General features: G+C 43.4%; 1 protein-coding gene across 1 annotated transcript in view; it reads left to right on the top strand.

The window, feature by feature from the left end:
• ENDOV (endonuclease V) overlaps window positions 1-16,355 on the top strand; it is a 32,331-nt gene extending 15,976 nt beyond the window's left edge. The window contains exon 8 of the mRNA XM_044299065.1: window positions 16,128-16,355. Coding sequence (XP_044155000.1) covers window positions 16,128-16,193 — 66 coding nt within the window. The 3' untranslated portion in view covers window positions 16,194-16,355. The remainder of the gene's footprint in view (window positions 1-16,127) is intronic.
• Window positions 16,356-25,165: the final 8,810 nt, after the last annotated feature.

Below are 25,165 nucleotides of genomic sequence, written 5' to 3'. Positions count from 1 at the left end.
ATAGATGTAGATATATATATATATATATATATATATACACGCAGTGGACTAAGGATGTTAAATAACGAACATAAAGAAAAGAAACATAAACATAATAAATTGTTAGTGCACATTGAATAAACGACCTGCAGTAGAATTTTAAAAAATTCTGGTTATCTGAATTTTTTTTAAAAATTATAACTACATGATAAAAATTCAAGTAAACGCATATATATTGGATATAAAATATCCTTCTAAAACAACTTATGTTTTATATTCGTATTTTACACGATTGAGGCCCTTTGGTTCCAGGGTCTGCAACCTGTGAATCCAAAAGGCCTCACGTTTTTTAAATAACTGTATTCTATCTCTACCCCTGCGTGGTGGCAATACCTGCTCAATCACCTGAAAGCGGAGCTGGGAGAAGTTGTGGCCACATCGATCAAAATGAAAAGGAACAGGTAACAGCAAATTTTTCTTTCTGATAGTAGATTTATGTTTACAAAATCTGTCCTTCATCCTGGTCGACGTTTGTAAACATAAATCTACTATGAGAAAGAAAAATTAGCTGCAATAATCGGCAGTCTTCTCTTCCGGGTGTAGTGTGACGTAATCGGCACAGGCGCACTGAGGAAGGAGCTGGCAAGCGCGCGTCCTTCACTCAGTACGCCTGCGCCGATTGAGGAACGTTACGGCGCAGGGTGGGAATTCAGCAGCAGACTGGGCCAGCGGGAGGAGGAGAGCGCTCGCTGGCCCTGTCTATCAAGAGGAGATGGGGCGTGTCTAGAAGCGGCAGATGCGGCGGCTACCAGCAAGTACACGGCAACTTGCTGGTAGTGAAGAAATTTGCATATGATAAATAGTATGATTTTTACAAGAAATAAGCCACAGACAAAGGTAGGACACGTATTATCGCACTCAGCTGACATTAGCAAATAGCCAATGTCGGCTAATGAAAATTGCACAATGGGGGGTGACAAAAGCCCTTTAGACTGGTTTATAGAAATAGAAAAACATTACAGCTTTCTTCCAAAAATGATGCCTCACATGTTCACAGGTGGTGTATGGTATTGCAGCTCAGCTCTATTCATTTTAGTAGAGCAGAGCTGCAACCTGTGGATGGGGGGGGGGACACTGTTTTTGGAAGAAGGCAGCTATGTTTTTCTAATCTTGTACTGTTCCTTGAAATCTAGGAAAATTCTGGTCCAGCGCCTGATAATCTGGCACATGACTAGTCTTTGGAGCAAAAGCACCAAATTTCAGATGATTGAAATCATGTTGCTGAGTCCTTGGCATGCTGAAATCTTGCAGCTCATACTTACCAGGGCCCGTTCTTCTTATAGCGCTGTATTCGCCCATTTCGGATGACCCGATGTCATCTGTAAAGTTTGCACTTTTTAAGTCGCTGTCTTCATAGAAGCAGCATTTGTAGACTGTCCACAAAAGACCGGCGCAGCGTTATGTAACCAGGAAAGCTTGTTATCTGTAAGCTCCTTAATCTGTTTCTTACTGCTGCTTCCCGTCATGTAGGCCATGCAGCTCCGATTAACCCCTTCTGGATTCCCCTTAGGAAGAAAATCCAAGAGATGCAAAACTAGGAAATGAAGAGAGTCGTTTTATAGTTATTTAAAGTGCACTTAATAACTTGATGAGATTAGATCTGCTTTTCTGTTCTTTAATCACCTGTGTACGTCAATGGGAGTCTGTCAACAATGTCTGCCATGCCAAGCTGCTGAGAGTACTACGATGGTGCTGGAGAGGGCAGTACAAACATACCTTTTGTTGGGGGCCCTTTCTCACCAGGAGTATTGAGAATACGATCTTTTATTCTGCCAGGTTCTGCTCCTGCAAGTGCTCTCTGGATCGATCTGCTCACCTGTTCTGAGTGTGACATCAATAGCATCCAAACAGGAGACTACTACAGCTGTCACTCAGAGCAGATGGGAGTTACTGTAAAGAAGCAGAAAGCAATTCACTTTGAAGCTCTACCACCAGTGTACTTGCAGGAGCAAAATCTGACAGAATAAAATTGCATATTCTCACTGCTCCTGGTGAGAAAAACTCCACAAAAGGTGTGTTTAGCCTTCTCTCCTCAGCCAACACCTATTGTTGTGAGCAGTTTAGCACGGTCAAAACTGCTGACAGACTCCCTTTAACACAGCTGTAAAGCTAAAAGATAATATTCTACCTTTCTGTAGCCACCACTAGGGGGAGCTTACTGAATACCAATTTACCACTGAGTTCAATGAGTGCTTTAGTAAAATATAACTAAAAAATAGTTACAGAAAGTGGAGCTGTTGTCTTCCAACAATGGCAGCTGACTTTATCTGGCTGAAGCTCCCCTTTACACATTCGTCCACAGTTTCTTCTCTTCTTGGAACACTCCACTCAGCAATGAACACTGTATTATGCAATCCAGGACTGAGGGTCCTGACATGGGGAATGAAAAGGGTATTCTCATTTTAGAAAGCAAAGCCATACCACTAGAATATGCCATTGCTTCATGATTAGTGGGGGTTTGACTTTTGGGACTCCCACCGATCCTGAGAATGAGCCCTGAATGGGGTTGCCCTGCATAGCAGGTGGCTGGAGAAGCAGTCCTGAGTGCAGCTTCCCCTTCATTCTTAGGATCAGTAGGATCTTGCTGATCATAAAGATGGGAATGCCCCTTTAAAGAATAACAAAGGGAGGATCCCTATGTCATGATCTTCCCCCTTAGACCCCGCACTACATGTAACTCTGTATATACTTTTTGACAATTTCTTAGCAGTATGATCCCTGGTGGTCTAGAGAGGTGAAGGGTCTTACTGTTCCAATGCCTGTTGGTCTGTAGTAGGTAAATCTTTAAAGGGGTTATGCAAGAATATATATATATTTTTTCCATTTGCACCCCCCTACATACACACTTGGCCAGACCTGTAAGGGAAACTTACTTGCCCGCTTCCCGGTGCTGGCTCCCCGCTTCTTGTCCTACCGGCCTCCCTCGCTGAGACACTGCTATAGCCAATCACAAATGATCACATGATGCAAGGGGATCTGGACACGCCGCAGCCAGTAATTGGTTGCAGGTGGTGTCAACTGGATGTTTTCAGCAGGGGATCCCAGCTGAGCATTGCAGACGTGGAGGAGAAGGAGAGGGGAGCCAGCGCCTGGAAGCAGGTAAGTCATCTTTCCTTTACAGGTCCGTCCAAAAACCTCCCCATTCTTGCATAACCCCTTAAAAGAGGATATCCAACTCTGCATCTGATGGCCTATCATGGCCTATCCAGCCTTCTCACTGCTTGACTTAGGCCGTGAAGTCCCAAACAGTTGGTCACGTGGCCCAGGCGCAGAGCAGCCCATTCACTTGAAGCCGCGAGCAGGCCGCATCGCTCATAGGAACGCCTGGCCCTTCTCAAATAGCTGATGGGTGGGGAACCCGGGTGTCGGATCCCCACCGATCAGAACAGTTACAAAGAGTCGGATAACCCCTTTAATAGGAACAGCCTTAGTGGTTTACAGTGTAAGAAGGATATATTATTTCATCTCCAGTAGACTAGATTGGAAAAAGAGTTGTTTTTATAACTGGTAAAAATAAAATAAAAAATGTTTATAAAATGCTAAGATCTTCTCGGCTTCTGTCCACGAGCACATAACATGCTATAGTAGTCACTGATGATACACATTAAAGCAACTTTCCCCAAAAATCTCAATACATGGTTAATGGAACTGTAATCTAAATGACCAGCAGATGGCAGCACAGGACAAATGTTCTACTGACCACCAGGGCAGCGGGTCTTACGGTTTTAGGATTTGGGAAATACAATATCTACTTATGGAGAGCGTCTTAAACGGCATGAGGAGACTTATAGGCCAGGCAAAGCTCCTCTGGGATTCTATGAAGACGGTATGTGCAAATGAACTCTTAACAAGCTCTGCCTCTAATGTCACGTGTAGAGATGAGCGAATTTCATATTTTGAAATTTGTTCACGCTTCGTTTGGTGGTAAAAGTAGAATTGCATATAATATCTAGTACTAGAAGACTGGCACACTAAACATATGGGACATAATGGACAAGTCCGAATCACCAAAAATGTATTATACACACAGAAAAAAATATGAATAAAATATTGATAAAATAAATAAAAAAATGCCTGGAAATACAAGGTATTGTACAATGTTGCAGTAGATATCCAATGGCTAGCTCAGTGAAATTTGCGTCATAAAATGTAATACACCATTAATATCCCATAACCAGTAACTAGCTCCTGTTAAAACTTGACATCCTCAAATAAGTCCACCATTAGTTAGTAGCATAGATATGACATCATTGATTGTGTCCTTTATAAGCAGCAATGCAGGGAAATTGTTGTCTCGCCACTGCAATGAGGTCAGTGATGTAGCCAAAATAACAGTTGGACATAACCACATTTAAAGTAATACCAACCAACTGTTATTTTGGCTACATCACTGACCTCATTGCAGTGGCGAGACAACAATTTCCCTGCATTGCTGCTTATAAAGGACACAATCAATGATGTCATATCTATGCTACTAACTAATGGTGGACTTATTTGAGGATGTCAAGTTTTAACAGGAGCTAGTTACTGGTTATAGGATATTAATGGTGTATTACATTTTATGACGCAAATTTCACTGAGCTAGCCATTGGATATCTACTGCAACATTGTACAATACCTTGTATTTCCAGGCATTTTTTTATTTATTTTATCAATATTTTATTCATATTTTTTTCTGTGTGTATAATACATTTTTGGTGATTCGGACTTGTCCATTATGTCCCATATGTTTAGTGTGCCAGTCTTCTAGTACTAGATATTATATGCATTTTTGAAGGGTGAATCAATATAGATCTGAGCACCTTTCTGTGATTGTGAGGAGGTGAGCTATTTCCCTTGTAACTTTAAAAGCAGAATTGCGTTATGGATTCCGTTACCACGGACCATAACGCAATTCCATAACGCAATGCCTTTAGAGGCATTCCGTTATTAATTCCGTCATAATAGAAGTCTATGGGCTGCAAAACGGATCCGTCCCGTTTCCGTTATGCAGGGGAGTCCTCTAAAGGCATTCCGTCATAGAATTGCGTTATTGTCCGTGCTAACGGAATCAATAATGCAATTTTGCTTTTACCACCAAACGAAGCGCGAACGAATTTCATAACATGAAATTCGCTCATCTCTAGCTACGTGCATGGATCTGCAAGTTTGACATCTTGTCTTGTAATATTAATGAGCCAAAACCATAGCTGCCAACTGTTCCAAATTTGCTGGGAGTGTTCCTGATTTCTCAGAGACAGTCCTGGCAAATTTGCGTTGTCCTGGCCGAAAATGGGCGGGGCCAACACAAACTCCGCCCACTAATCGTGTTTCTGGTCTGGTGCGGGTCTTATATGTTCTGATTTTACCAACTCAAATGTTGGTAAGTATGCCAAAACCCCTGTTTTTATATGTCTTACCTAGCCATATGAACATCATAGACCTCCCTCTAAACCACCCCTGCCAAGAGTATCTCTGTCCAGCAGATCCATGGATTACATGGACACCTTGGGATCTCCATTATGTTTCAAGTTTTCTGTAAGTTAAATATATTCATTATATAATTGAAAGATTCAGCAACTTTCTATTATACTTTGTGTTCCAATTTCTTATCATTTTCAAGATCTGTGCTTGTTGTCAGTGAATGGAAATGTTGGTTTGGCTCTTCCAAATTCTTCCCCTCCACAGCGCCACTTCTGACTACCAGCCGAGCGGGGAACTTCAGCCTAGCCCCGTGCTGCAATTCCATGCACAGCGGTTGGCCAGGAACACTAGTTTTGGGGGGGCTGTAACTCTTGTTAGGGTACTTTCACACTTGCGTTTTTCTTTTCTGGCATAGAGTTCGGTCAAAAGGGCTCAATGCCGGAAAGGAACTGATCAGGCATATCCCCATGCATTCTGAATGGAGAGCAATCCATTCAGGATGTCTTCCATTCAGCCATTTTGACTGATCAGGCAAAAGATAAAACCGTAGCAAAAAAACTGAAGACTTGCCTGAACGCCGGATCCAGCATTTTTTTCTATAGAAATGTATTAGATCCGGCATTTAAAATACTGGAATGCCGAATCCGTCCTTCCGGTCTGCACATGCGCAGACCAAAAAAGAGGTGAGAAAAAATAAATGCCAGATCCGTTTTGCCGGATGACACCGGAAAGACAGATTCGGCATTTCAATGCATTTTTCTGACTGATCAGGCATTTTTAAGACTGATCAGGATCCTGATCAGTCTTACAAATGCCATCAGTTGGCATACGTTTTGCCGAATCCGGCAGGCAGTTCCGGCGACGGAACTGCTTTCCGGATCACTCTGACACAAGTGTGAAAGTAGCCTTAGGATCAGTGGGGTACCAGCAGTCAGGCCTCCCACCAAGTGATGGCATATCCTAGTGAACCTGACCAGCCCTGGCCTAGTCCTGCTCACACAGCTGCCGTTTTTACATTGTGTCAGAGGTCAGAAATGAAGGCTAACCTGCGCTACTTCAGTGTTTCGTTCATGCACAATACTGTTACATTGTAACAAACTCTCAGCTGAGTAAGTAGGACTACATTAGGACCGAGTTCTCACTCTCTGAACGGTTATAAAAATGATCACGATTGAGTAAGAATATTGTTATAGAGCGTGAACTGTGTGCAGGATGAGCCTTCTATTGTCTGCTGCCCGGGGCCTCAGTATGCCCCCGTCTGTTCGCCAGGATTTATGACATCTGAAGAACCGTAGCAGTGTGTTATGTCCTACGGCCAGGACATGTTGAGAGATGAACTGCTTTATATCTGCCATGAGGACACTAAACCTCCGGCTCGTGCCCAGCAGCTAAGCGTTCATGAAATTGTCAATGTAAATCCTGATAATCAGATGTAAACCTTAGATTTAGTTGTCTTTGGCTATTGCCAGTGCTGTAAAATCATTACTCTGTGAGTCAGCCGCTTTCCATATGCCCTTTTTCGAACTCATGGATATCATGAGGGGGGGGACATCGACTGAAGACTCTGCTCTTGGCAGACGTGACCTGTCTATTTATTACATGGCTAACCATTCAGTGACTGCCATGTAATTCTACATTTCTCCTTCATGAGGCACTGTTGTATGGCCAACAAGGATTTTCAGAAGGGGTTTCAGAAACACTAAGTACAAATTTAGGGTAAAGTTAGTGGTGCTGGGGCTCATTGGACACCCAAGCATGTATTCCTGTACAGTACCAATGGAGGCTTCAAATGTTCCTCCACTTTGGCATGGTGCTCTGATAGCTTCAGGAGCGCCTCCTCAAAAAATTGGGTTGTCCCAGTTGGGCAAACCCTTTTAATATGGCATAAGGATGTTGCAAGCATTGGAATTGTTGAATTAACTCCAATAAAAACTGTAAAGAGCTGTTCACAATAAGAACCAATAAAATCCTTGCTTCATCTTCCATCTGTCCTAATAAATAAGACCTAGAGTTTGGTTGGTAACGTATGTTGCACGTGATCACTATACGAGACTTCAACCAAAGATGAGTCACTTGGATTTGGATTAAACAGTGTGACCAGTGGTTTACCTCCAATAGAGACAGACCCCGCAGATTCTATGGGGCCCAGGGGGAGGAAAGGCCTTCTCTCCTAATTATACTTGTATAGCTACCTGTTAGAGGAGAGCATAGAACATGGAGAAGGAGCTTTGTTGAGGTCATCATCAACGGCGAAAATCATGGTAGTGCCGGATCTAGCACATCATGGACAACAACACCTGATGGATCCCGCTGACTGCGATGAGATCTGACAGGATTCCATCATGGACCCTGGCAGGCTGAAAAATTGCATCCAGCGTTTATGACCTGATCTGCAAATGAAGCCCCAACACAGATGTGACCAAAGCCTTATATGTTCTCTAGCATCAGATTATTATGTCCTGCTGCAGCTGGGGTGTATTATGATGTTCTGCAGCAGCTATTGTGTGTATTATGAGGTTCTGTAGCAGCTGAGGTATGTTAGTAGGTTCTGCAGCAGCTAAGGTGTGTATTAGGCGGTTTTACAGCAGCTGAGGTGTGTATTAGGAAGTTCTGCAGCAGCTGAAGTATATATTATGAGGTTCTGCAGCAACTGAGATGTGTATTATGAGGTTCATTGGCAGCTGAGGTGTGTGTTAGTAGGTTCTGCAGCAGGTAATGTGTGTATTAGGAGGCTCTACAGCAGCTGAAGTGTGAATTAGGAAGTTCTGCAGCAGCTGTGGTGTGTATTTGGGAGGCTGTACAGCAGCGGAGGTGTGTGTTATGATGTTCTGCAACAGCTGAGGTGCATATTAGGAAGCTCTTCAGCAGCTGATGTGTGTTAGGAGGTTTTGCAGCATCTGAGGTGTATATTATGAGGTTCTGCAGAAGCTGAGGCGTGTGTGAGGAAGCTCTACAGCAGCTGAGGTGTGTTTTAGGAGGTTCTGCAGCAACTGAGGTGTGTGTTAGTAGGTTCTGCAGCAGCTGAGGTGTGTATTATGAGTTTCTGCAGCAGATAAGGTGTGTGTGTTATGATGTTTTTCAGCAGCTGAGGTGTGTATTAGGAGGCCCTAAAGCAGCTGAGGTGTGTGTTATGATGATCTGCAGCAGCCGAGGTGTATTAAGAGGTTCTACAGCAGCTGAGGTGTGTATGAGGAGGTTCTGCAGTAGTTGAGCTGTGTGTTAGTAGGATCTGCAGCAGTTGAGGTGTGTGTTATGATGTCTGCAGTATCTGAGGTGTGTGTTAGTAGGTTCTGCAGCAGCTGAGGTGTGTATTAGGAGGCTTTACAGCAGCTGAGGTGTGTGTTACTAGGTTCTGCTGCCACTGAGGTGTGTATTAGGAGGTTCTGCAGTAGCTGAGGTGTGTATTAGGAGGTTCTCTAGTCAGTTGTGATTGGATTAAATAGTTTAGTATTCTGTGTCGGCACTTTGTAAAATGTTTTTCATTTTATTAGCAAGTATGGTAGTTTTTAATTATTTCTACAAAGGTGGTGCCATTTGCCCAATCTGCCTAGGGCACGAAACTACCATGTTCCGGCCCTGTTCCTCTGCCAGCACATGTTGCCTTGTGACCTCACTGACCAGTCTGGACCTGACGGGATCCAGCAGCGTCACCAGTCCTATGCACTTTTGCACTTCCTATCCAATAGAGCGCCTTGATTAGGTGGTACATATAGGTGTGCTTGCTCCTCCTCCCATCGGTTGCTTGACACACATGGAGGTGACTAGGAGCAGCACACCATATGTGTGGCGTCTGCGGTCCTGAACCTAGAAGCCCAATAGCTTAGGTTGGTTTAGGGTAGGACCCGCCTGACCTGAGACCACCTTGGCGCTTGGCGGGCACAGATGTGTTTTGATCAAAATATATTGGCTGTCTCAGATTTTATCATATCAGAGTGAGGACTTTGTCCATATATAATGCTTGCATCTACTTTACTAAGTGCATTATTATCTTATTTCTGTGATTTTCTTGAACATACAAGTTGCCTTAAGTTGCTGGTCCTGCTGATGTGCCTTCAGAATATTTTCAGTATTATTCAGATTACCATTAGTGAAGTTTTTCAGACTTTTCAATACAGTTGAATTTTCCAGACTCTTTAGAACTTGTTCTTACCACTATCACTTGTCGAATCTAAAAGCAACATTGTGCTACCACTTCGTCCCAGCATCTTATTCAGTGTCTTTGAAAGAGCGTTTCTTCTCCGAAGGTAGATCGTCTTAGTTCCTTCCACTATTCAAGATTTATGTCAACATGACCCTCTTTCAACAATGGTCTGTAACTTGTTTTTCTGTCTAAATGTTGGTTGTCTGACAAAGAAGAATATATTCAGCAGTGACATCAGCTCAGCACTGTCAGTAACCAGTGGGACCTAGGTACACTCATCTACTGTTTGGAGAAGTCTGGCCAGAGGTGATCTTTGTCGAATAATTGCAGACAAAAAGCCATACCTCTGACGTGGAAACAAGACCAAGAGATTCAACTATGCACGAAAACATAGGAACAGGGGGTGCAAAAAAAAAAAATGACAGTAGGTGCTCTGAACTGATGAGTCAAAATATGAAATATTTGGTAACACAAGGCAGTTTGTTGGCCAAACGGCTGGAGAGCAGTACAATAATGCGTGTCTACAGGCAACAGTGAAGCACGGTGGAGGTTCCTTGCAAGTTTGGGGCTGCATCTCAGCAAATTGAGTTGGAGATTTGGTCAGGATTAGACTGCTTTCACATCTGCACTTTTACATTTCCGTTCTTCTGCTCCATTATAGGAGCAGAAGAATGGAAATGTCGAATCTGACACTTCCATTATTTTCAGTGCTTAGAAATACAGATACTTATCCATCATGGGAGGCATCTGGTTGCCTCCAAATTTATTCTGAAACAGGATGACAACCCCAAACATACTGCCAATGTCATAAGATCTGTCTTCATCGTAAAGAAGAATGAGGAGTCCTGGAAGTGATGATATGGCACTGCAGATCCCTGATCTCAACATGATCGAGACAGAAGGATTTGAGCGAGCCTACATTCACAGAAGATCTATGGTTAGTTCTTTAAAAACAACCGGCCGAGTTCCTTCAAAAACTGTGTACAGTGTACCTAGAAGAACTGATACTGTTTTGAAACCAAAGAAAGATCACACCAAATATTGATTGAATTTAGATTTCTGTCTTGATGTCCTCTGTGACATGGGGAGGAGCGATCGCTATGCCATTGCTCATCCCCATGCAGGGCAGCGGCTTACCGGCGGCAGATCGCTATTACAAAATGCGATCTGCCGCCAGCACCATTGTGATTATTAAGCATGTTTGAAAATCACAATTAGCTGCTCGTTCATCTGGCATTTGGAGGCAGTATTATACTGCCAATGAGCGTTCATAGGAGCTATCTTCTGCCAGAAAATCTGGCAGTCTAATACGCCCTTTACTTTGCAGCATTTTTTCCACACCTGCCTAAAACATTTGCGCAGTTCTGTATATTACAAACTTTCATCTGCAGTTGTGTTATGTGTCAGGTGGGTTTGCTGGACCCCCCTGGGTCTCAGAAAACTCCTTCATTATTACCAACCAGCATCAACAATGGCAATCAACCGTGATGGGGTTTGGTCGAGTCAGATAATTCCACTGGGGTTTTGGTGGCTGCAGCTTCTCCACTACAATTCCCACGGCTTCCCTCAGGTTTACAGAAACATGGAGTTGTGTCTTTACTCGAGGACTGGATAGTGTTCACCCGAAAGGTTTAGGGCTGTTGTCCATTCGGGTTTACAGACATAAGATCACCGCCGCCTGTGTCATGTTGTAAAGAGCACATCAGAAGCCCACCTCAAGTCATGGTCACATTTAAAATAGAATCAATCCCTTGGGATTATAGAAGATTATTTCAGCACAAAGCCCCTCATGCATAATAAGATATGTGTAATCTGCCTAAAGAGATTTTCCTGCTTCCTCTAGAGTAGCGACGCCGACTGTAATGTGCTTGGACGTAGATGACACTGATACTGGATGTTCTTTTTTGAGGAGACATGTATATAACATATGCGGGTATACCCCAGGTTCCTACATGCGACCACACAGTAGAGGTGCAGATCCAACCCCATTATAATATCCCCCCCCCCCCCCACCAAAGGGCACTTGTCAGCCAAGCACTCGTTCAGCTCGACAGCTATTCGGCTCACCCCACCATACACATGCACTTACAAGTATTCACTTTGCATAGGTAAGCCCCAGCGATAGTGCCAGGACCTATGAAGGTCATAGAGGAGAGTGGAGTCACCCACTCAGTGCCCCCTCTGTGAGCCACCACAGGGGAAAAAGGTTCAGTTCTGTCGGTGTAAACCACTGATTGCCTTAGATGTTCAGTCTAAGAAAGCAGAATTAGTTATTTTACGTTTGTGCTCATTACTACTTGTAATAAGAAATCCAGAAACAAACCAGAGCTTGTCTATGGACGCTAAGTGGAATATTTCTTCTTATACCTTCAGCTAATACTAGAACACCGTGCTCTTTGGGCCAGAGCAAGGATCTGAAGGCTAGGATTGCCCCTTAAAAATCATGAGAAGTTCTCACTGATGTAATGTTGGCCGCCTGTGAGATGATATTAACACGTTCCAATCAATTAGTCTGAGGGATTATATCTAGGAATGATCCCTAATTATATCACATCATGGGTTAAACCGTGTGAGGCGACTGGACAGCCCCTGAAATGAATAGCTTGGAACAGGGTCCAGCTGCTGCCCAGCAGGGTCTGAATCCTGTCCCACCTTCCCTGGGACATTCAATGAGATCATGGCAGCAGGAGACTGGCGTGTCCAGCACTGACGTAGCAATCAGTCATCTCTCTGCCAGTCAAGATCACAGTGCAGTGTTTCAGCTGGCAGAAAGGCAAACGTTTCTATCACGGGTCCCTCCAGCCTGAGGGAATGATGCATCCGTCCCTCTCTGAACACAGCTTACAAACAGAATGAATCTACATATAAAGTTGAGTCACTTTGTAATTGCATTGCATTATTTATCTTGTACTGATCCAGAGTTACAGTCTGTTATACTCCAGAGCTTCGTTCACAATTCTGCAAGCTCCCAGCATTCTTGACATAACACTATTCGGTAATGTGATATAGGAAGAAATGGTTGTACCCCTGCTACATAGAAGTTCATCATAACTGTTAGTGGCATGTCTGTGATCAAGCTTGATGACTGTTTCCAGTAGTAACCAGTAGTATGTGAGCACAGCCCACCTCTGGGACCCACACCTATCTCCAGAACGGAACCTTCCGTTCATTTCATGGGACCCCTTTAAATAGCCAAGTGCAGGCTCGCCTATCTCCTCCAGTCTATTAGAAGTAAATAGAGCAGTGGCCATGCTTTGCGGTGCACTGTCTTAGCAATGAGACAAGCCCTTTAAAGAGGTTTTCTGGGAGTAGAATATGGATGACCTATCCTATGGGTAAGGGTCTGTGGGGTCCTGACACCGGGCAGCCACCAATCGGCTGCACTCGCACAGCACCATACTTTGTGGCTGTACTTGGGATTGCACTCCAGGCTCATTCACCCCAGGCCATGTGACGGATGAACGTGACCTCCCTAGCCTAGGAAGAGTTCACTGCACTCAATAGAGCACCACAGCTTCTTCAAACAGCTGATCGGTGAGGATGCCTAGTGTCGGACCCCCCCTGATCAGATATTGATGACCTATACTGAGAATAGTTCAATATTTTAGTCTTTCTCATTAGCCATGAGCAGAACTGGAATTTGCACATCTATATTTTTGTTGCTCTAACAAGTGAACTACTACATCAGCAGTGTCCGGAGCTGCACTTCCTACTGTCAGTGTGAACAGAAAGTGGCCACAAAAGTCAACACTTTTGCATTCTACGGAGGGCCGTCTTTGTCACCCATACTGGTTTTTGACATCTGATGCATTATTATAATTTCGGCCTTCGTCCCTATGCGTGGACTTATCCTTGACAGCAAAGTCCAACATGGGTCACATTTTCCATACCCGACATGTAAGTTACCCTGATTTGAGGTTCATTCATGTATATAGCTGTGTGTATTGAAGGACTGCTCAATGTTGTTTGGGGACCAGACATTACAGACCTCTTCATGCATTGAATGCCAGTATTTTCATTGCATTTTCCTATAGAAGTTCAATCGGCTGTTTCTTAAAGGGATTGTCCAGGATGTAAAATAGTCAATACCAAACAAAACCGATAGACAGGAGTGGTGCTGTTTCTGGAAAAAAAACACAGATCTTTAGTACACAATTCCTTGAAAAATGTAAGTAAGACAATGAGATTATTGAGCACTATAAATTCTAGGTGACAACCCTAGTCTGAGCTATAACGGTGACCATATTAGATATGAACCAGTCTTCCCAGAAATTGTAACTAAGAAACTGATGAATACAGCTGGACAGAAGAGGATGACTTGTGGATCTATATTAACTGATATGGGCCTTTTAGGGGGAAATTGCTCATAATCCATGTCTTGCAGAGACAGAATAAAAAAAAAACACGTCAAGCTTCCTATACATGACTCCCATATGAGCACTATAGCCAAGGATTCAGCAATCTCAATAAGTCACAATATCTGTCCAGGGTTGAACGACCTGAAAAAACATTATTAATCTGCTGGACTGAAATCCCTGGACATAGAAATAACATTTCACTGCAAAGCAATATAAAGATGAACGATTACAGGAGAACCTAAAGTAAAAGGTGTCTTCCACTAAAGCTAATAAAAAGAGTGGTGGATATCACCAACACGTGTAAGTCAATGTTCTCAGGGTTCAAGATATGTGAGATAATGTAGTGCTCTTGGGGAGGCAGAGAGGTTTCTGGACTTTTCATATGTGACCCCGTTGAAGATCACCGCAGTCAACCTCCATGTCATACTACAAGAACATTTAGACAAGCACATTCATAGTCGCAGGTGCACATCCATAAAGCTAGCATGCAGAAAGCAAACAAAAAAAGGTATGGTAGCATCTCACATACAAACAATAAAACTGGGAAATAGGGATTATTCTAAATTAAAATGGTATTATACCTACTATAAATGAAAAAAAAATAGAAGCATTTTTGATCAAACGTGTGTCGGGCCCATCTACCAGGCGTCAAGGTGGCTTCTGCAGATGGGTCCCTAACACTAACAGAACTGCCTCTCCTGGGCTTGACTAAGCCTACAATGTTCAGGGTGGTGTAGGAACCAGCTACATTTATACTCTGCTTAGAAGCCCCAGGCAGATGGGTGGGAAGTGCTCAGTCTAAAAAAGGCAGCTACCCTTAATATACACTATTTCTGGATGAGTCCATTATGATAGGACGGAGCTAAGAGCTGAAGACTAAGTGAGACTCTTCAAAAATGATCATATTATCACCCTGCACAACGCAGTACACCATCTACCTCATTGGTCTTGATCTAGAACATTTTACTTGAAAGGTAAATGTTGCTCTTTGTGCTTCCACACCGAGACTCCCCAAGAGGTTTGTCCATTGGAGCCTTTTCTTCTTTTTACCGTCTTGTCTGCTCTGTGATCTAAATTACCCATTCAACTTCCCTTTAATGTTTATTTCACGCTCCTCTCCACCTTTATTCTGTGAATTAGATGAAGGATGATGCAACTCTCCTCCAGATAAACTCCTGTGATGCCGATGGACTCATTAGCTAATCAACACTGACAAGCGGAGTGCTTCAAAGCACAGCCAGCTGCACAAAGTCCTCCTCACTTTTGGTACTAGAAGCTAAATGCATATGATTCCTCATACACCATCCATGACCTGACCGGTTTCTGGAGATCTGCACATCAGTTAATCATAAGTTCTCATACCACAACTTTGTAAAGTTTTTTGTTTTTTAAACTCACTTATTACTAAAAGTATTCCATGGACCCGGACTCCTTTGTATTAATACCTCAGTATGGTCAGGTAGACATGACATCACCAATAATGTGCAAATTACAGCTTTTACTTAACCATTTCCATGTTTTCCTGTTCCTTCAGGAAGCTACAGCTGCTTCCTCGTCCTTTGTGAGAGCCAGCTTGTCTATCTGTGTCTAACCCCAATGTTAACATGAACAGGATATTAGCAGTTACTATAACTGAGCTCCCTCTTGCACTAGAAGGTTTGAGAACTAGAAGATTTATTAGGTTTCTGTTGGGTGAATATATTTTGTCTTGAGAATGGAGGATACAGGACCTGCAGGTTCTGACACAGGCACTTAAAGGGCATCTGTCAGCAGTTTTGATCATGCTAATTAGTTAGGGGCTTAGGAGAGCAGTACCTATCTGACGTTGGTGGGATATCCTATCAACATGCCACCAATGTCTGAGGCAAAACAACCCTTCTAAGTTGTAAGTCATGCTGCATGCCATATTTGCAACTTTTAGTGCTTCGCGTCACTTCTAAAAAGGCAAAAATAAGGGGTCAGGGCTTAGCCACAGATGTACTATAATTTAAGTGTTGGAAGTCTCAGACTCTACTTGGATCAGACATTTTTTTAATTTTATTTTTTAATTTGGGATTTGTTTGTCAAAAGTGAAAGGTCTAAAGTGGTATTCAGAGGTGGACATGCCCTTTCTTTAAAAATTGGTAATGCAACACTCAGTGTGATGTATTTGAGAAAAACTGTTGGCTGTTTGGTTTTTATTTCAGGCTGATATAAGATCAAGGGAATTCTGTGTTAAAACAACCAACGAGAAGCAGATGCCGCAGGACTGACCCACTTATAGCAAGGACGAGAATTACCAAGGCTGGCTCGGATTTTAATGCACCTCTGAACTCAGATCTAATATTTCTTCTCTATAATTTTTTTACATTTTAAATGAAAATATTATTTTTTACCAGGATACTTATTTTTGAATAAAGAGATTTCAACAATCATTGACTTTTGGTTTTTATGGAAATAAGAGACCGGAAAAATACATGGAGGAGAGAAGTTCCCCATCACACTCATCTTAAAAACCCACCAGCCACCCACTACCAACCATCCCACATGTTTATACACACTCTATAGGTGCCTTTGGTGGGAATTGATTAATCGTCATGATTTTCCTGTATAAATCGTTGGTTGTTACGATAAAAAATGTCAGTTAAATATATCATATAGGAGACACACACAGTGATATTTGAGAAGTGAAATGAAGTTTATTGGATTTACAGAAAGTGTGCTATAATTGTTTATACAAAATTAGGCAGGTGCAGACATTTGGGCACTGTTGTCATTTTATTGATTCCAAAACCTTTAGAACTAATTATTGGAACTCAAATTGGCTTGGTAAGCTCAGTGCCCCCTGACCTACATACACAGGGGAATCCAATTATGAGAAAGAGTATTTGAGGGGGTCAATTGTAAGTTTCCCTCCTCTTTGAATTTTCTCTGAAGAGTAGCAACATGAGGGTCTCAAAACAACTCTCAAATGACCTGAAGACAAAGATTGTTCACCATCATGGTTTAGGGGAAGGATACAGAAAGCTGTCTCAGAGATTTTAGCTGTCTGTTTCCACAGTTAGGCCTCATGCACACGACAGTATTTTTTCACGGTCCACAAAACGGGGTTCCGTTGTTCCGTGATCCGTGTCCATTTTTTCTTCTGTGTGTCTTCCATGATTTTTGGAGGATCACCAGACATGAAGGGAAGTTAAAAAAAAAAGTTGTTTTGGTGTCTGCCTGGCCGTGCGGAGCCAAACGGATCCGTCCTGACTTACAATGCAAGTCAATAGGGACGGATCCGTTTGACGTTGACACAATATGGTGCAATTGCAAACGGATCCGTTCCCCATTGACTTTCAATGTAAAGTCAGGAGTCCCTATCAGAGCTTTCTCCAATCCGATGGTATATTTTAACTTGAAGCGTCCCCATCACCATGGGAACGCCTCTATGTTAGAATATACCATCGGATTTGAGTTACATTGTGAAAACTCAGATCCGACAGTATATTCTAACACACAGGCGTTTCCATGGTGATGGGGACGCTTCAAGTTAGAATATACTAAGAACTGTGTACATAACTGCCCCCTACTGCCTGGCAGCATCCGATCTCTTACAGGGGGCTGTGATCCGCACAATTAACCCCTCAGGTGCCGCACCTGAGGGGTTAATTGTGCATATCATAGCCCCCTGTAAGAGATCAGGTGCTGCCAGGCAGCAGTGGGCAGACCCCCCTCCCTCCCTCCCCTGTATTACATTCTTGGTGGCCAGTGCGGCTCCCCCGACCCCCCCTCCCTCCCTCCCCTGTATTAAATTCATTGGTGGCCAGTGTGGCCCTCCCTCCCCTGTATTAAATTCATTGGTGGCCAGTGCGGCCCCCCTCCCTCCCCTGTATTAAATTCATTGGTGGCCAGTGCGGCCTCTCTCCCCCCCCTAATTAAAATCCCCCCCCCCATCATTGGTGGCATCGGAGAGTTCCGATCCGAGTCCCAGTTTAATCGCTGGGGCTCCAATCGGTAACCATGGCAACCAGGACGCTACTGCAGTCCTGGCTGCCATGGTTAATTAGCAATTTTAGAAGCATTATACTTACCTGCGCTGATGTCGGGGGGTAATAATTCAATTAAGAATTATTAATTATGGTCATAAAAATAATTACCGTATTTTTCGCCTTATAAGATGCACCGGCCCATAAGACGCACCTAGGTTTTTGGGGAGGAAAATAAGAAAAAAAATATTTTTAACCAAAAGGTGTGCTGTGTGTTTGGTGGGTTTGGAACTAATGGTGGTCTGTGGATGGCACTATTACTGGGGATCTGTGGATGACTGACACTGTTATGGGGGGATCTGTGGATGACTGACACTGTTATGGGGGGATCTGTGGATGACTGACACTGTTATGGGGGGGATCTGTGGATGACTGACACTGTTATGGGGGGATCTGTGGATGACTGACACTGTTATGGGGGGATCTGTGGATGACAGACACTGTTATGGGGGGATCTGTGGATGACAGACACTGTTATGGGGGGGATCTGTGGATGACAGACACTGTTATGGGGGGATCTGTGGATGACGGACACTGTTATGGGGGGGATCTGTGGATGACGGACACTGTTATGGGGGGATCTGTGGATGACGGACACTGTTATGGGGGGATCTGTGGATGACGGACACTGTTATGGGGGGTATCTGTGGCTTGCACTGTTACAGGGGGATCTGTGGCTGGCACTGTTACAGGGGGGGGATCTGTGGATGGCACTGTTATGGGCTGGGGGGATCTGTGGGTGGCACTGTTAGAGGGGGGATCTGTGGGTGGCACTGTTATATATGTGCCATCCACAGACCCCCCAGCCCATAACAGTGCCATCCACAGACCCCCCAGCCCATAACAGTGCCATCCACAGACCCCCCCCAGCCCATAACTGTGCCATCCACAGATCGCCCCCGCCGCTGCTGCCGCCGCCAGTATACAAATATAAGATGTTATATTCAATTAATGGTTATTAAACATGCCCCCTCAGTCCTATTACTCTCACTGACGTCACTTGCCTGCGCCGCCTGCTTCATTCATAAAGTAGGCGGCACAGGCACGTGACAAGAGTTACGCTGCCGCCCGCCCGGCCTGCCAGAATTCTACAGATGCGATTAGGATGTAAGGTAGTAATAGGACTGAGGGGGCATGTTTAATAACCATTACATGAATATGACATCTTATTTTAGTATACCGGAGCGGCGGGGCGGGGCGGGGCGGGGCTATACTACACTGACTGCACCGCCCCGCCGCTATTGCCAGCCCCCAGATCCTCCTCCCAGTCCCTCCCCGAGTGCCCGCTCGCTCCTACATCGCAGCTTGCGATGTAAAACGGCAAGCATTCGCCCCATAAGACGCAGGGGCATTTCTCCCCCGTTTTGGGGGAAGAAAAAGTGCGTCTTATGGGGCGAAAAATACGGTAACCATAAAAAATAAAATGTATAAAATTTGTCATAAATTCTTAAAATCATGACCTGGTGAATTGTAGACAGCCTAATTGATACAATTCACATCTGAGTCCGACTATTTCCTCAGATAAATAAGTTCTTTTTGACATGAGATGACGTTAATGATAAACATGTAGTTCTGTATTATACAATAATACAGAGGTTTTATAAAAATATGCAGATTTATTGGTTACAAGGTTATAAACATATATCAGTAAATAAACACAATCATACATGCAAATGAATATATATAGCGTTAATATAAAGCATTACAAGCTTAACAATACATGTGAGTGGAAATAACTTGTGTTCAGAGAAAACCTCATGATATCAGGACGGGCATGTCTAATCCTAGACATCAATATGGAATGCTAAATACATTCCACCCCCCTCTAACCAACTACACATCACTTGACTTCAGGCATGGGCAAATCCAATCAAGGATATAACTTAGAAGAGATAACTGTATCCTTCCGCCCCATCCTGGACTATTTTCACACATATAACTTTGGTAAGACAAATAACAGGGATCTAGGATCTTTCCTAGACCATATCTTAAATGGGAAGGACTTAAAATAAGTCTTTCCTGTTGGAATTCATCATTTAGCTTGGCGAAGAATGTTCTATCAATATATATATATATATATATATATATATATATATATATAAAAAAAGCAATTATTTAACGATTGCTAAATTATGAGTCATGATTCGACTGCAGGTAGAATGAAGCCTCACAATATCCTAAGACTACATCTCAATATGGAGATGATCAATTAATTAATATATTTATTTATTCGCCAATCTAGATGGTATAATTTCACCCACACTATCAAATTATCACATTTTCTGTGTCTCTTACCAAGTCCTAGTAGAAATCTCACTTCTGTTCCTAGGAAAGCTGGGTGGTCCATCATAGCACATCTCACCATGGCTTTCATCTTGATAGACCCTTCTAAAGAGCTTAACTTCTCTTTCCTCTTTCTCCTCTCCTCTTTCTTGTGTGTTTTGTCTCCCTCCTGTGTATGGTTTATGATCACAAACTTATCAGTTAGACACACCTTCCTAGTTTGTAACTTTCCAATCATAGTCGGATGGGCGTGACCATTGATAAAAAATGTGACATCATAACCTTACCCAGAATGCACTTTTGCTACTGTTGTAATGTCACCTACTCATACCTAGGTGGCACTGCTGTGTAAGCTATTTGCATCATAGTATAAAGGGTTAACTTATGTAAGTCTGAATAAAACATATTATATACATTTGACCTTAAAAGCTTTAATTCAAAGCTATAGGGATTAATTCTGACACTTGTAGCAATTAGAGACAGACCTCTAGGCGTCTCTCTGAATGTTTTCTCACACTGTTGATTTGTGAATCATAAATAACTTCAATGGCCTTGTTTTCTCACAGAGATATCAGTACCTCCTGTCATACCAAAGAGGTGAATAATAATTGTTACAAAACACACATCTTCACAGACACTCTTTTAGAGACAATGATAAAGAAAGACCGGCACTCACTGTAGTCTTCAAAAAAGATGATGTCTTTATTGGTCACATACAATAATCTGTGACGCGTTTCGACTCACATCAGGAGCCTTTCTCAAACGTATAGATATGGATGGTATACAAACATAGTGAGCACACGGAATTTAAATAGACCGTATTTAGAGACAAAGATTCTCCTAATGAGAAATATATATAATATACTGGATACATGTTGTCTTCATAACATATAACAGTATAATATACCGTATTTTTCGCCCTATAAGACGCACCGGCCCATAAGACGCACCTAGGTTTTTGGGGAGGAAAATAAGAAAAAAAATATTTTGAACCAAAAGGTGTGCTTTTGGTGGTTTTTGAACTAATTGTGGTCTGTGGGTGACGCACTGTTATGGAGGATCTGTGGATGACACACTGTTATGGGGGATCTGTGAGTGACGCACTGTTATGGGGGATCTGTGGATGACGCACTGTTATGGGGGATCTGTGAGTGACACACTGTTATGGGGATCTGTGGATGATGCACTGTTATGGGGGATCTGTGGGTGACGCACTGTTATGGGGGATCTGTGAGTGACGGACTGTTATGGGGATCTGTGGATGACGCACTGTTATGGGGGATCTGTGGGTGACACTTATGGGGGATCCTCTCTGGATGGCACTGTTATGAGGATGAGGATCTGTGTATGACAGTTATGGGGGGGGATCTGTGGATGACACATATATAGCATCTTATGCTATGTGTCATCCACAGATCCCCTCCATAAGTGTGGGGGTCGCATATGCTTTTATAATGGGGGTGGGGGTCGCATCTGCTTTAATAATGACAGCGGGGCCCATGCAGTGACTGTATTCTACTACACGGGCCCCGCTTACTGTATAATCATATCCCTAATAGTTAATCGTTGTATGCATGTAAAAGCATAATGAGCGTTAATAAGCGCTGTGTATTACTTACAATTAGAAGCGCTCGCCGTTCGGAGCAGAGAGGAGGGAGGAGGCAGGCCGGGAGGACGGGCGCTGGCAGTGTGAGTCATACGTCATGCGCCCACGCCGCCTGCTTCATTCATAAAGTGGGCGGCGCAGGCGCGTGAGGTATGACTCACACTGCCAGCGCCCGTCCTCCCGGCCTGCCTCCTCCCTCCTCTCTGCTCCGAACGGCGAGCGCTTCTAATTGTAAGTAATACACAGCGCTCATTAACGCTCATTATGCTTTTACATGCATACAACGATTAACTATTAGGGATATGATTATACAGTAAGCGGGGCCCGTGTAGTAGAATACAGTCACTGCACGGGCCCCGCTGTCATTATAAATGCAGATGCCGCCCCCAGCCCCTCCTCCCTCACAGCTGATACACCCGCCGCACGGCATCGCGGCGGGTGTATCATTGAAAACTGGGCAAAATAAGCTACATTTGCCGTATAAGACGCAGTGCTATATCCCCCCCACTTTTGGGGGGAAAAAAGTGCGTCTTATACAGCGAAAAATACGGTAATATATATATGTTCTACTGATTGTCTTATGCTAAGGACTAAGGCTCATTAAATGAATACATACATATTATATATTTTGCTTCATTAATAAATACCTAATTGTATAGGTAATTATCACCAGCTGCATAGAGCTTATCTTTATCTCCCGTCATAAATTTAAAAGTAGACAAGGAGGATTCTTCTCAGACTGGTACATTCATGAGAAGAATAACACTAAAGAGTGGAAACCTTTGTGCGACCTTACTTTGGCCTACTCAAGACACACAAAATTGTAACTATAGTCGAGTATGGCTCTTAAAGGCAATGAACATTCATCTTGACTAGAATAATTGGATATCAATGCATTCACCTATGAAAGGGGAGGCCGCACTGGCCACCAATGAATTTAATACAGGGGAGGGAGGCCACACTGGCCACCAATGAATTTAATAGAGGGGAGGGAGGGGGAAGGGCGCACTGGCCACCAATGAATTTAATACAGGGGAGGGAGGGGGGGCCGGAGGAGGCCGCACTGGCCACCAATGAATGTAATACAGGGGAGGGAGGGGGGTCTGCCCCCTGCTGCCTGGCAGCACCTGATCTCTTACAGGGGGCTATGATACGCACAATTAACCCCTCGGGCAGCAGGGGGCAGTTATGTACACAGTTCTTAGTATATTCTAACTTGAAGTGTCCCCATCACCATGGGAACGCCTCTGTGTTAGAATATACTGTCGGATCTGAGTTTTCACAATGTGATGAAAAATCTGTATGCAGACGGATCTGCGGATCCGTCTGTGCTAAAGTAGCCTACGGACACGGATCACGGACGCGGATGGCAATCTTGTGTGCCTCCGTGTTTTTTCACGGACCCATTGACTTGGGTCCATGAACCGTTGTCCGTGAAAAAATAGGACAGGTCATATTTTTTCGGCAGACAGGAAACACGGATCACGGACGCGGATGACAAACGGTGCATTTTCAGAGTTTTCAACTGACCCATTGAAAGTCAATGGGTTTCGCAGAAAATCACGGAAAACGAAACAACGGACACGGATGCACACAACGGTCGTGTGCATGAGGCCTTAGGAACATATTGATGAAATGGAAGACCACAGGCTCAGTTCAAGTTAAGGCTCGAAGTGGCAGACCAAGAATCTCGGATAGACAGAAGCGACAAATGGTGAGAATAGTCAGAGTCAACCCACAGACCAGCACCAAAGACCTACAACATCATCTTGCTGCAGATGGAGTCACTGTGCATCGTTCAACCATTCGGTGCACTTTACACAAGGAGATGCTGTATGCGAGAGTGATGCAGAGGAAGCCTTTTCTCCGCCCACAGCACAAAAAGTGCAGCTTGAGGTGGGCTAAAGCACATTAGGACAAACCAGCTTCATTTTGGAATAAGGTGCTGTGGACTGATGAAACTAAAATTGAGTTATTTGGCCATAACAAGGGGCGTTATGCATGGAGGAAAAAGAACACAGCATTCCAAGAAAAACACCTGCTACCTACAGTTAAATATCGTGGTGGTTCCATCATGCTGTGGGGCTGTGTGACCAGTGCAGGGACTGGGAACCTTGTCAAAGTTGAGGGACACATGGATTCCACTCAGTATAAGCAGATTCTGGAGACCAATGTCCAGGAATCAGTGACAAAGCTGAAGCTGCGCCGGGGCTGGATCTTTCAACAAGACAACGACCCTAAACACTGCTCAAAATCCACTAAGGCATTTATGCAGAGGGACGAGTACAATGTTCTGGAATGGCCATCTCAGTCCCCAGACCTGAATATAATTGAAAATCTGTGGTGTGACTTAAAGAGAGCTGTCCATGCTCGGAAGCCATCAAACCTGAATGAACTAAAGATGTTTTGTAAAGAGGAATGGTCCAAAATACCTTCAACCAGAATCCAGACTCTCATTGGAACCTACAGGAAGCTTTTAGAGGCTGTAAGTTCTTCAAAAGGAGGATCTACTAAATATTGATTTCATTTCTTTTTTTGTGGTGCCCAAATTTATGCACCTGCCTAATTTTGTTTAAACAATTATAGCACACTTTCTGTAAATCCAAAAAACTTTGTTTCACTTCTCAAATATCACTGTGTGTGTCTCCTATATGATATATTTAACTGACATTTTTTATCGTAACAACCAACGATTTATACAGGAAAATCATGACAATTAACAAGGTTGCCCAAACTTTCGCATCACACTGTATATGTTTGTGTACTTGAAACAATAAAGTTTTAATGTTTATATCGGGGTTGCGCTACATTGTGTCTTCTTATAGGTCTCAATAGAGCCTAGTTGTAAATATAGTCACACACCTGTTCTTTGGTTGCTTCTGTTTTGGAAGAAAAATTAGCCATGGTTTTCAAATCCTACACAGCCCCTTTAAGTAAAGAAAATGAGGAGCAGAATTTACATTTAAAGAGTTAATAGAGGAGGTATTCAGGATCCTCATCTTTTGACCAGAGGGCAGAGTGGCTACAAACTGGGTCTCCACCTTTGGATGATCTGTCCTGCATAACACAGACAAACCATTGATTTCAGTGGACACCGTGTAATACATAGTTTCCCCTGGGGAGGCGCTGCAGGAAATTGAACACTTTCTGCCGAGTTTCCATACAAACTACAGCTGATTGCTTGCCCTTCCAGCAGGAGGACACTTTGTGATCAGTTTATTATCATGGGACGCTTTTAACAAGTAGGAATTGCCTAAAGCGGAGAACCCCTTTAAGTAAAAAATGATGATGAATAGAAAATAATGGCGATAACATAATGAGCTCA

Source organism: Bufo gargarizans, chromosome 6 (genome assembly GCF_014858855.1).
Source record: "Bufo gargarizans isolate SCDJY-AF-19 chromosome 6, ASM1485885v1, whole genome shotgun sequence".
Lineage (NCBI taxonomy): Eukaryota > Metazoa > Chordata > Amphibia > Anura > Bufonidae > Bufo > Bufo gargarizans.
The sequence above is the reverse complement of the archived record's forward strand: the minus strand, read 5'-3'. Positions and strand labels throughout refer to the sequence as shown.